General features: G+C 43.4%; 1 protein-coding gene across 4 annotated transcripts in view; it reads left to right on the top strand.

Moving 5' to 3' along the window:
- The window catches only part of ROGDI (rogdi atypical leucine zipper), a 29,817-nt gene that overhangs the window by 4,717 nt on the left and 12,558 nt on the right, over nt 1–12,542 (top strand). For 3 of the 4 annotated variants that reach the window (XM_087973187.1, XM_026680757.2, XM_087973186.1), the window contains exons 2-6: nt 3,582–3,653; nt 4,294–4,376; nt 6,718–6,772; nt 8,069–8,149; nt 10,193–10,288. In XM_087973187.1, the coding sequence (XP_087829313.1) occupies nt 3,582–3,653; nt 4,294–4,376; nt 6,718–6,772; nt 8,069–8,149; nt 10,193–10,288 (387 nt within the window). The remainder of the gene's footprint in view (nt 1–3,581; nt 3,654–4,293; nt 4,377–6,717; nt 6,773–8,068; nt 8,150–10,192; nt 10,289–12,542) is intronic. The other variant, XM_087973188.1, reaches the window with a different exon arrangement.

Genomic DNA, 12,542 nt, shown 5'->3' on the forward strand with positions numbered 1-12,542 from the left:
CATTGGTTGTGGATTACCTGTATTTTGTTCCTTTGCTGTCTCATCCGAGACTGCAGGCTCGTGAATGTAGACACAAGTTAATGATTAAAGTGATGTTTAAATTGTCAGGGATCACAGCCTTCTGGAGGAATTTATTTGTCTTTAATCGCTGCACAACGACTAAGGTGCCCTTGTTAGGAAACCTGGCTAAAATAATTCCATTGTCCTTCCAAGGACTTCTCCATGCGCTTTTAAGCCAGATGCTCCTGGGTAGTTTATGGAGTCATTCCTCGCCAGATGACTTGGTTTTTACTTCCATTTGCTGTCGTTGCTTTTTGACCAAACTTCACTTTTTTCCCCACGTGTGGGAATTCTGCTACCTTAACAGATAACAGATAATCAGAGCTGGAAGGGATCTTGTGTAGGTCATCTAGTCTAAACCCCCGCCCAAGCAGGAGACCCTACACCATTTCTGACAAATGGCAGTCCAGTCTCTTCTTGAAAGTCTCAAGTGATGACGTTCTCAAAACTTCTGAGGGCAAGCTATTCCTTTGGTTGTTTGTTCTCACTTTCAGAAAGTTTCCCCTTATTCCCAAGCTGAATCTCTCCTTGATCAGTTTCCATCTGTGGAAAGGGAACTTCATGAGGACAGTGGTGACACCCAAGCAGGAAAAGCCCAAAGGGAACATCAGGCCAGCCATAAAACAAACTTGCATAGGAAAAGAGATTTAATAAAAGGTATTGAAAGAAGCCCCCTAGACAAAAGCCAAGTAATTAAGAAAGCTAAGGAAACAAGAAAAGAAAACCCTTACAAACACAAGACATGCCAAATCAGCTAAACAAACAGACAAAAGACACGAAATAAATTCCATAGCAGACAGGAGATTGCCACAAAACAAATATAAGAAAACATTAGGAAACTGATAATCCAATCAAACTACCCTGCAAAGTTTGCCTTCTGCACCCCACGGAGTTTACCCTCCAACGGAAATGAAGACAACCCCTGACAGGATTTAAAACATTAAGAAATACAAACACAAGCACTCACACACAAAAGGAGAAAAAAGGTATAAAAATCAGGGTTTTTATTATACAAAGAGAGCTAGCTCCAGGAACGCAGACTTCTTGCTATCTCTCGCCTTCCTGAAAAATAAAAAGAACCGGCTTCCAAGTAGTTGTCTGAATCCTTGCACTGGAGTACTCCCAGCAGGAAAACTGAACCCTCAGAAGAAAGGCATTTTCCAGCCTTTCAACACATCCATTATTCCTTTTCTGGCCTTCAGGTGCTTTGGAAAACAGCTTGATCCCCTCCTCTCTGTGGCAGCCCCTCAAATATTGGAAGACTGCTCTCATGTCTCCCCTGGTCCTTCTCTTCCCTAGACTAGCCAGGCCCAGTTCCTGCAACCGTTCATCGTATCTTTTAGCCTCCAGTCTCCTAATCATCTTGGTTGTTTTTCTCTGTACTTTTGCTAGAGTCTCAACATCTTTTTTATAGTATGGTGACCAAAACTGGATGGCCTTACTAAGGCTTTATAGAGTGGTATTAGTACCTCCCTTGATCTCTATTGTATCCCTCTGTTAATTGCACTTTAGGATCGCAGTGGCTGTTTTGGCTGCTGCTGCTGCACACTGCTGGTTCCTATTTAATTGGTTGTCCACTAAGACTCCAAGATCCTTCTCACAGTTTCTGCTATTAAGCCTGGTTTCACCCAGTCTATATGTGTACTTTTGGTTTAAAATAATAATAATAATGCTGGTTTGGCTATAGAGCAAAATTGGGGCTAAAGAGCAACATTGGGTGTCCAGTAAGAACTCATTCTGTAAAACGGATGTTCGTATGGAAGGGAGTCGGCGGGCGGTGAGTTGGGGTTCAAACCTAAGTCTTTCAGATGTCCTCAACAATCACAAGGGAGCCCCAGATTTCCATGGCTAAACAAGGCAGTGTGTGTTCAGCGAGTTTCACCTCATTTTACGACCTTCCTTGTCACGTTTCTTAAGCAAATGGCTGCAGTTCAGTTACTAACACGGTTGTTGAATGAATTGGGTTTCCCCGTGGATTTTGCCTGTCACGTGACCCCAGGGACACTGCAACCGTCGTAAGTGTGAGTCAGTTGCCAAGTGCCTGAATTTTGATCAGGTGACCCTGGGGAGGCTGCAATGATCGTAAGTGTGAAAAACGGTCATAAGTCACTTTAACTTCAAATGGTCACTGAATGAACTGTTGTAAGTTGAGGGCTATCTGTACTTTAATCGGACCTTCCCCTTCTATAGAAAATCCATCTATTTTTATTTTTTTTCCAAAATACGGTGCAAATATCTATACGTATTTATTTACTTATTTACATGGCCACCTAACTCAAAGTAATGGATTCTGGGTAATGTATGAAAAGCAAAAAGGAGAAATAGCCAACTAACAAATACAAAAACAACAGATCACTTCCAAAGCTACGAAGACCATAAAGTGCTGATCAGAAATGAAATCTGTTTTTAAATTGGAGATCTCTACTCTTACCTTGACTTTAAGAGCCTAGGGAAAGCACCAGATCTCAACTACAAGTAGATGTGTAACTTCGAAATGGTCTCTAAATGAATGTTGTAAGTCGAGGACTAGCTACAATACCTTTTGGGGTTGTGGTGTGCTGTTTCTCAGTTTATTGAACCCCTTGCCCAAATGAGATGTGCTTTATTTTCAGAACATGCAGAGCCCGTAGCTAAATTTGGTCCCTGCGCAGCATAAAACCCCCATTCAGTGGCATTTTATGAAATCCTTCTGTCCGTTGTGGTGTGTGGGATTCCTCATTTGAATACAGTTTGCAGAAAGGGGCAGTGATAATGTTGGTCTTAATATCCTCCCCCCCCTTCCTTCCCCTTTTTCTTTCTTTCTTCCTTCTCTCCCTTTCCTTCCCTTATTTTATTTTCTTTTTCTCTCTCCTTTCCTTTTTATTTTCTTTCTTTCTCTCTCCTTCCCTTCCCTTTTTATTTTATTTTTCTCTTTCTTTCTCTCTCTCCTTCCCTTCCTTCTTTTTATTTTCTTTCTTTCTCTCTCCTTCCCTTCCCTTTTTATTTTCTTTCTTTCTCTCTTCTTCCCTTTTTATTTTCTTTCTTTCTCTCTCCTTCCCTTCCTTTTTATTTTCTTTCTCTCTCTCCTTCTCTCTCTCCTTCCCTTCCTTTTATTTTCTTTTCTTTCCTTCCCTTTTTATTTTCTTTTTCCTTCCCTTTTATTTTCTTTTCCTTCCTTCCCTTTTTTATTTTCTTTCTTTCTTCTCCTTCCCTTTTATTTTCTTTTTCTCTCTTCCTTTTATTTTCTTTCTTTCTCTCCTTCCTTTTATTTTCTTTTTTTCTCTCCTTCCTTTTATTTTCTTTCTTTCTTCTCTCCTTCCCTTTTTATTTTCTTTCTTTCTCTCTCCTTCCCTTTTTATTTTCTTTCTTTCTCTCCCCTTCCCTTTTAATTTTCTTTCTTTCTCTTTCTTTCTCTCTCTCTTCCCTTCCCTTCTTTTATTTTCTTTCTTTCTCTCTCTCTCTTTCTCCTCTCTCTCTCTCCCCTTCTCTTTTTATTTTCTCTCTCTCTCTCTCTCCCCCTCCCTCCCCCCTCCTCTCTCCAGGAAGAAGAATTTAAATGGCTTTTAGGAGAGGAGGTTCACTCCGTCCTTCGTCAGCTGCAAGAGATCCTGAAGGTGCTTACAAGCAAATTTGCTCTAAGGATCAGGGCCTTGTCTTGCCAGTTTTGCTGTTTTAACCCTGGCATTCCTTGACTTAGCGACCACAATTAAGCCCAAAACTCACCTTGCTAAGTGAGGAAATTCCTTAAGCAACTTTTGCCACATTTTATGACTTGTCTTGCCGCAACCCTGACCTCCCGTTACAGCTGCCACATCATCCTGGGAAGGACACGGCTGCTTTAAAGAGCCCCAAAGAAGCTGTAGTTTTGATCTTGCCTCCAAAGCGGACAGCCTCCTTTGAAGTTGGACTCTTCTCTCCCCACCCCCATCCTTCCTTTGCCTGCTATGTTGCGTCCATGGGGGTTGGGTGGTTTGGCTGGAATTTCTAAGCAAGCTACTAATGATTTATTCATCCTATTGATCTGGCAGGCCTAGAACACATCTTGAATGTGTGAGTTGAATTTAACTCACAGCAGTGAAAAGCTGCGAAGCATCTGCGGATGGCAAACGGAAGGGGGGGGGGCTGGAATGGATGGTTTGCACCTTTGGCTTGGTGGGGTTTATTTGCGTTCACTCTCTTGGATTCAGGGAAGAGAAATATTTGGAGCTCCTGATGCCTCTGGCCCTGATCCTCTTCCTTTCCTTTCTCATCCAGGAGGCTTCTCAGCGGTTCAATTTGCCAGCCAGCAGCTCAGAAGGGCCCGTAAAACAGGAGAACTTCATCCTGGGCAGCTCCAAGTAAGAATTGGACTTTATGGAGGGACCCATTTTTTTTTCCACAGCAGGCAAGAAGAAGACACGAAGACCCCTGGCCTAACCCAGAAAGCAGCCAGCCCAGGAGGGAAGGAAACTTAGGGATGCTTTCCCAAACCATCCCTTCCCTGCTGCAGCCTGAATTTTTTTTTGTTGCAAAAATTGGGTTGAGCCGCATTCTCTGGGTTGGGAACAACCATTCTTATGAGCCAGGGTGGCGCAGTGGTTAGAGTGCAGTACTGCAGGCTACTTCTGATGACTGCCGGTTGCCTGCAGTTTGGCCGTTTGAATCTCACCAGGCTCAAGGTTGACTCAGCCTTCCATCCTTCCGAGGTGGGCAAAATGAGGACCCCGATTGTTGGGGGCAAGAGGCTGACTCTGTAAACCGCTTAGAGAGGGCTGGAAAGCATCATGAAGTGCTATTGCCATTGTCCCTCCCTCCCTCCTCCCTCCCTCTCTTATTCCCTTTCTCATTCTCCTTCCTGGGGGAGCAGTGGTTAAAATACAGTATTGCAGGCTGATTCTGCCCACTGCTAGCAGTTCGATTCTCACCATCCTTCCATCCTTCTGAAATGGGTAAAACGAGGGCCCACATGGCCGAGAGCATTATGCTGATTCTGTAACCCGCTTAGAGGGGCTGGAAAGCACTATAAAGTGGTATATAAGTCTAAGTGCTATTGCCCTGCCCTTCCTTCCTTCCTTCCTTCCTTCCTTCCTTCCTTCCTTCCTTCCTTCCTTCCTTCCTTCCTTCCTTCCTTCCTTCCTTCCTTCCTTCCTTCCTTCCTTCCTTCCCTCCCTCCCTCCCTCCCTCCCTCTCTTATTCCTTTCTCATTCTCCTTCCTGGGGAGCAGTGGTTAAAATACAGTATTGCAGGCTGACTCTGCCCACTGCTAGCAGTTCGATTCTCACCATCCTTCCATCCTTCTGAAATGGGTAAAACAAGGGCCCACATGGCCGAGAGCATTATGCTGATTCTGTAACCCGCTTAGAGGGGCTGGAAAGCACTATAAAGTGGTATATAAGTCTAAGTGCTATTGCCACTGCCCTTCCTTCCTTCCTTCCTTCCTTCCTTCCTTCCTTCCTTCCTTCCTTCCTTCCTTCCTTCCTTCCTTCCTTCCTTCCTTCCTTCCTTCCTTCTTCCCTCCCTCCCTCCCTCCCTCCCTCCCTCCCTCCCTTCCTCTCTTATTCCCTTTCTCATTCTCCTTCCTGGGGGAGCAGTGGTTAAAATACAGTATTGCAGGCTGACTCTGCCCACTGCCAGCAGTTCGATTCTCACCATCCTTCCATCCTTCTGAAATGGGTAAAACAAGGGCCCACATGGCCGAGAGCATTATGCTGATTCTGTAACCCGCTTAGAGAGGGCTGTAAAAGCACTGTGAAGTATTATATAAGTCTTAAGTGCTCTTGCTCTTGCTCTTCCTAGCAGCTGGAGAACGGATGCGAAAGATCAGGGCTGTTGATTTAATGCCTTGTCTTCTCTAGAAAAGGAAATGAGTTCCCTGTGTGAGAAACCTTTCATCTCTTTCCTGTGTCCGGGGATTGGTGCAAAGCAGAACGTTCAGCCTAATGATCCGCCAGCTGCAACCAAAGCCTGGCGGCCCTTTTATTTTTATTTTTTAAAAAAAATGTATTCAAGGCAGCATGCATTTCATCATCCAATCCCTCACTGGGCCTGTTTTGAGATTCACGATCCAGTTGTATCAAAAGAGCAAGGAGAGCAAACCGAAGCTAGCCCTGGGTGCTAAACCAGTTTGTCCCTTGCTTGTTAGGAGAATCACTTTATCTGTATCGGATTTACCGTTGGTGCCGGCAAAGCTGGCTGAAACCAGACGCTCCCAATCTCTCCCAAATGGTTAGAAGGGCATTTTGGAACATAAAACACTTATCGTTGAAGCCCACAAGTCTTAAAAGTTGCCAAGTTTGGGGACCCCCTGATATAGAATAATAGAATTGGAAGGGACCTCGGAGGTCTTCCAGTCCAACCCTCTGTTCAAGCAGGTGACCCTGTACCCTTTCAGATAAATGATTGTGCAGCCTTTATTTTATTTTTTTTGGAAACCCTCCAGGGATGGAGCCACCCACAACTTCTGCAGGCAAGTTGGTTCATTGCTGTCACCCTTAGGACATTTCCCCTTAGTTTTGCTTCTCGGTCTGGTCCCATCCTTGGCTTCTCGTCCTGCCTTTCAGCGTTTGGAAAACAGTCCCCCTCCCTTGTCTTTGTAGAAGCCCCTCAAATATTGGAACAGGACTATCCAGGGATTGCTGGTGTGCAAGGCGAGGAAGGGTCGCCTTGTTTTGCCCCATTAATGCCCTGCCTTTATTTCAGTGTCGACCAGGTGAAAGGAGTCCTAACCCTCCAGGGAGACGCTTTGTGTCAAGCGGTGAGTTCAAGGGGCAGGCTTTCTTCCTTGGGGAAGGGGGAGAGACAGGGAGGGAGGGAGGGAGGAAGAGAGAAAAACAGAAACTGAATGAAACAGAAAGAATTAGATAGATAGATAGATAGATAGATAGATAGATAGATAGATAGATAGATGAATGATAGATAGATAGATAGATAGATAGATAGATAGATAGATAGATTGAAAGATAGATAGATAGATGAATGATAGATAGATAGATAGATAGATAGGAAAGAAAGAGAAAGAAAAAAGAAAAAGAGAAAGAAAGAAAGAGAGAAAGAAAAAGAAGAAAGAAGAAAGAAAGAAAGAAAGAAGAAAGAAAGAAAGAAAGAAAGAAAGAAAGAAAGAGAAAGAAAGAAAGAAAGAAAGAAAGAAAGAAAGAAAGAAAGAAAGAAAGAAAAGAAAAAGAAAGAGACATAGAGAGAAAGAGAATGAAATATAGGCAGGCAGGCAGGCAGGCAAAAACACACGCAGATATATATATATAAAGAGAGAAACAGAATGAAAGATAGACAGACAGACAGACAGACAGACACAGACAGACAGACAGACAGACGAAAGAAACACAGAAAGAATGAAACAGATAGACAGAAACACATACACACATACAAATATATATAAAGAAAGAAACAGAATAAAACAGATAGATAGTAGATAGTAGATAGAAAGAAATAAAGAAAAATTAAGAAAAACACAGAAAGAGAAGGAATGAAACAGATAGGCAGACAGATACACACACGCACACATATAAATATATAAAGAGAGAAACAGAATGAAGGAAATAGTTACATACATACATAGAAACACACACATATAGAGAGGAAGAGAAACAGAATGAAACAGAGTCAGACAGATAGATAGAAACACACAAACAGAAAGTGTGCGTAGCTATTGAACCCTTTATCTCCCTCCTCATTTCTTGGCTGGCCAACAGATCTCTCTGGGGAACCCAATTCCTGGCTTGGTCAGAAGGATCAGCTAAACAACTCTCTGGCAGCCTTTGTTTACCCCAAGCCTGTTTTGTTTTTTCACTCCAAAGGAACAAGAGGCACCATCTTGCAAATGCAGCTCAGGAAACATTTCCACTGTTCTCTGCTTGATAATCCAGCACCCTCACACCCCTTTTATTTCATTTTGTTTGTCAAGTTTGGGGATTTAATTTCCCCTGCTAGAAATTTGATGGGTGGGGGGGATGTTTATTGGATCTGAATTCTGGAAGGAAGATTGTGTGATCTAACAGGCTCCTGTGCTCTTTTTCTCCTCCTCTCCCTTTCACAGGACATTAACTTGAAAATGCCCAGGAATAACCAGCTGGTCCACTTTGCCTTCCGGGATGACAAACAGTGGAAACTCCAGCAAGTATGTTTCATCTCTTGGACTTTGGGGGAATCTCTCTCCCTGTTTAAAGGAATTAGGGGAGGGGTCTTAGTTTCGGGGGAATAAAAACCAAGAGAAAAGAAAACATTGCACTTCCCACTTTCCAAACGTGCAAGAATTTTCCAAATTACTTTTACTCTCTCCCTTCCCTGCTTTCTCAACTCCCTACCCAAAACCTAAATTCTTTGATACGTTTTCTTTTTTTAAAAAAATCAATTTACGGAGATGGAAGTCTGCATTTCACATATTGCATCGATAAAACAAACAAATCAAAATTACAATTTTTCGGAGTATAAGACACTTTCCACCCCACCCCAAAAAAAGTGGGTGGAAATGTCTGTGCATCTTAGTTTCTACAGCGAATGTTGCTGAAGCCCCGCCTACCTGCCAGCCCCACCCTTTGGCCTCTGCCTCGCAACACTTGGCCTCCTTGCAGCAAACAGCCTGTTTCAGCTTCAGCACAGCCTGATTACCATAAGCAGCTGGTTGTCGGTTGGATCGGCCTCCTGGAATACCGACGAACAGCTGTTTCAGGATGCAGGGATTTCCATAGCCTATCGCCATCTCCACATGCCCCGTTTTCGGCCTCCACGCGCCCCATTTTCCACCCGTTCCAATCCCTGCCGCCCAGAACAGGCCGAAAACGGGGCACGTAGAAGTTGAAAACGAGATGCAGAGGGTGAAAATGGGGCGCACGGAGACGGCAAGAGGCGATGGCAAATCCCTGCAGCCTGAAATAGCTGATCGTTGGGAGGCCATCCAACTGACAATCAGCTGCTTGTGATAATCAAGTCTGTGCTGAATGTGAAACAGGCTGTTTGCTGCAAAGAGGCAGAGGCAGATTTTTTTCCTTCTTGTTTTCCTCCCCAAAAGCTAGGTGTGTCTTATACTTTGAAGCGCCTTATACTCCGAAAAATATGTAGGCTAGTTGTAGGAACTGTGGATTTTTTAGGCTTCTCTAGCAAAGAAACTACAGAGACCTCAGCATGGAGGGACGTGTTGACAAAACACCTCTCAGTTTGTTATCCTTTTACACAATCAGCCGGGGGCCAGCTGTATCCTGCTCCAGTGGCCTCTAACCTCATTCAAACTTGCCTGTATTGGTTGGGGACATTTAAGCTTTGTGGGAGAAAGCTTTGGAGAAAGCTAAGCTGGTCAGAATGGTACCTTGAGAATAACAACAGGCCGTCCTCAACTTACAACTGGGATCCGAAAATGCATTGTTAAACAATATGGTTGTTCAGAGATGGTTATCTGCAACCTTCCTTGCTGGATTCCTGTTGATTTTGCTTGTCGGAAGCCAGCAGAGAAGGTTGCAAATAGAGAACACACACACACACACACACACGCACGCACGCACGCACGCACGCACACAGGCATGCTGTAAACATCATAAATGCCAAATCGCTGGATCATAAATCACAGGGGCTGTAAGTGCAAGGAGCCGTTGTAAGTCACTTTTTTTTTAGTGTCCTTGTAATAACTTCAGAAGGTTGCTAAATAGCAGTGGCGCTTAGAGTTATATACCGCTTCACAGGGCTTTTTACAGCCCTCTCTAAGTGGTTTACAAAGTCAGCCTCTTTGCCCCCAGCAATCTGGGTCCTTATTTTACCCACCCCGGAAGGAGGGAACCTTGAGCCAGTTAGGATCGAACTGTTGGCAGTGGGCAGACTTAGTCTGCAATGCTGCATTCTACCCACTGCGCACCATGGATGGATGGAAGAATGGATGGATGGAAGAATGGAAAGGGAAGGAAGGAAGGAAGGAAGGAAGGAAGGAAGGAAGGAAGGAAGGAAGGAAGGAAAACGAGAAGAAGGAAGGAAGGAAGGAAGGAAGGAAGGAAGGAAGGAAGGAAGGAAGGAAGGAAGGAAGGAAAATGAGGAAGAGAGGAAGTATGAAGGAAGGAAGGAAGGGAGGAGGGAGGGAGGGAGGAAGACCAAATGAGTCTCTTAGACTGAATCTGGATCATCCTGGGTGTGTGTGTGTGTGTGTTTGTCTCTTATCCGAGTTTGGTTTCTTTTTCAGATTCAGGATGCCAGGAACCATGTCAACCAAGCGGTCTACCTGCTTACCAACCGGAGCGCCAATTACCAGTTCAAGACAGGATGTGAAGTTCTCAAGGTGAGCCAAGGATGCTGCTTCCAAGCTTTCAACCAGACCAAACCAGAGAACGTTTGAGCAATTCTGAAACCCTGAATCTGTGACCCAAGGCCCCCTCGACCTACGCCCGTAATTAAGGCTGGCAATTACAGTCCTAACTCATGGCCGTCGTAAAACGGGTCATCACCAGACTGACATGATTTTAGACCAGGGGTCCCAAAACTCGGCAACTTTAAGATTCGTGGACTTCAACTCCCAGAATTCCTCAGCCAGCTATGCTGGGAGTTGAATTCTGGGAGTTGAAGTCCACAAGTCTTCAAGTTGCCAAGTTTGGAGACCTCTGTTTTAAACCTTTTTTTTTTTGCAGCGGTTGTTAAGTGAACCGTCAAGGCCGTTAAGCAAACCCATGGCTCACTAGGGGTTGGTTTTGTCAGAAACCGGAAGTAAATGCCGGCTTTTGGCAAAAAAACCCTCTGTTTCCTCCCTTCCCATCTTTTAACTATAATTTTACCTCCATTGGAATTTCTACTTTTATTCTTTTAAAGATATTTATTTGTTGTTTATTGATTTTAACCTTTTCAATGCTGGTAGCTGGCTTCATTTACAAGTTGGGCAGCAGATAAGTTCAATAAATAAATAAATAACTTTGTTGTAAATCGTGGTCACATGACCACGGGATGCTTTTAATTATTCTTAACATGCTTTAATGTTTAATTTATAGAACTTATTTCCACCCATGCCTCTTCTCTTTCTAAAAATGGTTGAATGACCAAATCCACATGGAAGCTAATAGAAACAATATTGTTGGAGCACCATGAGAAGGGTTGAGAGACTCATGCTGGGCTCATCAGAAGCCTGTCTGATCACAGCTAGAAACAGATTTTTGTCTCAATTTTTGAATGAAAGCAAGATAGGATTAGAATTAGAATTAGAATTAGAATTAGAATAGAATAGAATAGAATAGAATAGAATAATAGAATAGAATTGAATTGAATTGAATTGAATTGAATTGAATTCTTTATTGGCCAAGTGTGTTTGGACACACAAGGAATTTGTCTTTGCTACATAAGCTCTCGGTGTACATAAAGAAAAAAATAAAATACATTCATCACAAATCATAAGATACTACACTTAGTGATAGTCACAGGATACTAAATAAGCAATCAACACAAATCATCCTAGGAAAATAAATAAAACAATTTAAATTGTAAAGATACAAGCAACATGGATATAGCCATAAGTAGGAGGAGAGAGGTAATAGGAAGGATGAGAAGAGTAATAGTAATACAGTCTCAGCAAATAGTTTGACAGTGTTGTGGGAATTACTAGTTGTTTAGCAGAGTGATGGCATTTGGGGGGAAAACTGTCCTTGTATCTAGTTGTTCTGGTGTGCAGTGCTCTATAGCGTTGTTTTGAGGGAAGGAGTTGAAACCGTTTATGTCCGGGATGTGAGGGGTCTGTAGATATTTTCACAGTCCTCTTTTTGACTCGTGCCGTATGCAGGTCCTCCATGGAAGGCAGTTTTGTAGCAATTGCTTTAAGAGCATTGTCTGCTCTTAAGAAAAGCCTTTAGCGAGGACCCAGGTCAAATCTTTTTGGTTGACTTATTAGCCAAGAAGTAGATTCTCTCTGTGTTAATAATTAAATGTTCCAAAGCACCTTAGGAACCTGTTTTGCCCCTTGTACGGCCCGGATTCTGCAGTTGTAAGGACAGTGGCCTGGATGAATTCTCTAGGAGCTGCTGCCTAATCCGTTGGAACGGAGACACGTTTCAAGTGTAGAGAAATGGGGTAACATTTGGAAGCAGCTCAGGCAGACATCTCCCCTCATTCACTGGAGTATAAGGCCGGGGGGAGGCACAGCACAACGAGACTTGCAAGATTCTGTCGTTAATGGCCAATCTCAATCTAAGAATTTTTAACTCCCTCCCTCCCCCCAATATTACAAAGTTATATAAAGCCATAGTAAGACCAGACTTAAAATACTGCACCTAGTTTTGGTCATCCTGTTAGGAAAAAGATGTTGAGACTCTGGAAATAGTGCAGAGAAGAGCCACAGGAGGTTAGAGCTAAAATATATGAAGAAGGGCTGCAGGAATTGGGTATGTCTGGTCTGGTGAAAAGAAGGAATGACATGATTAGAATTAGAATTCTTTTATTGGCCAAGTGTGATTGGACACACAAGGAATTTGTCTTTGGTGCAAATTCTCTTAGTGTACATAAAAGAAAAGATACATTCGTCAAGAGAAGGAGGAGGAGGAGGAGGAGGAGGAGGA

This window comes from Notechis scutatus, chromosome 12, assembly GCF_049901735.1.
Source record: "Notechis scutatus isolate UNSWTSFEM ecotype Mainland chromosome 12, rNotScu1.2, whole genome shotgun sequence".
NCBI lineage: Eukaryota > Metazoa > Chordata > Lepidosauria > Squamata > Elapidae > Notechis > Notechis scutatus.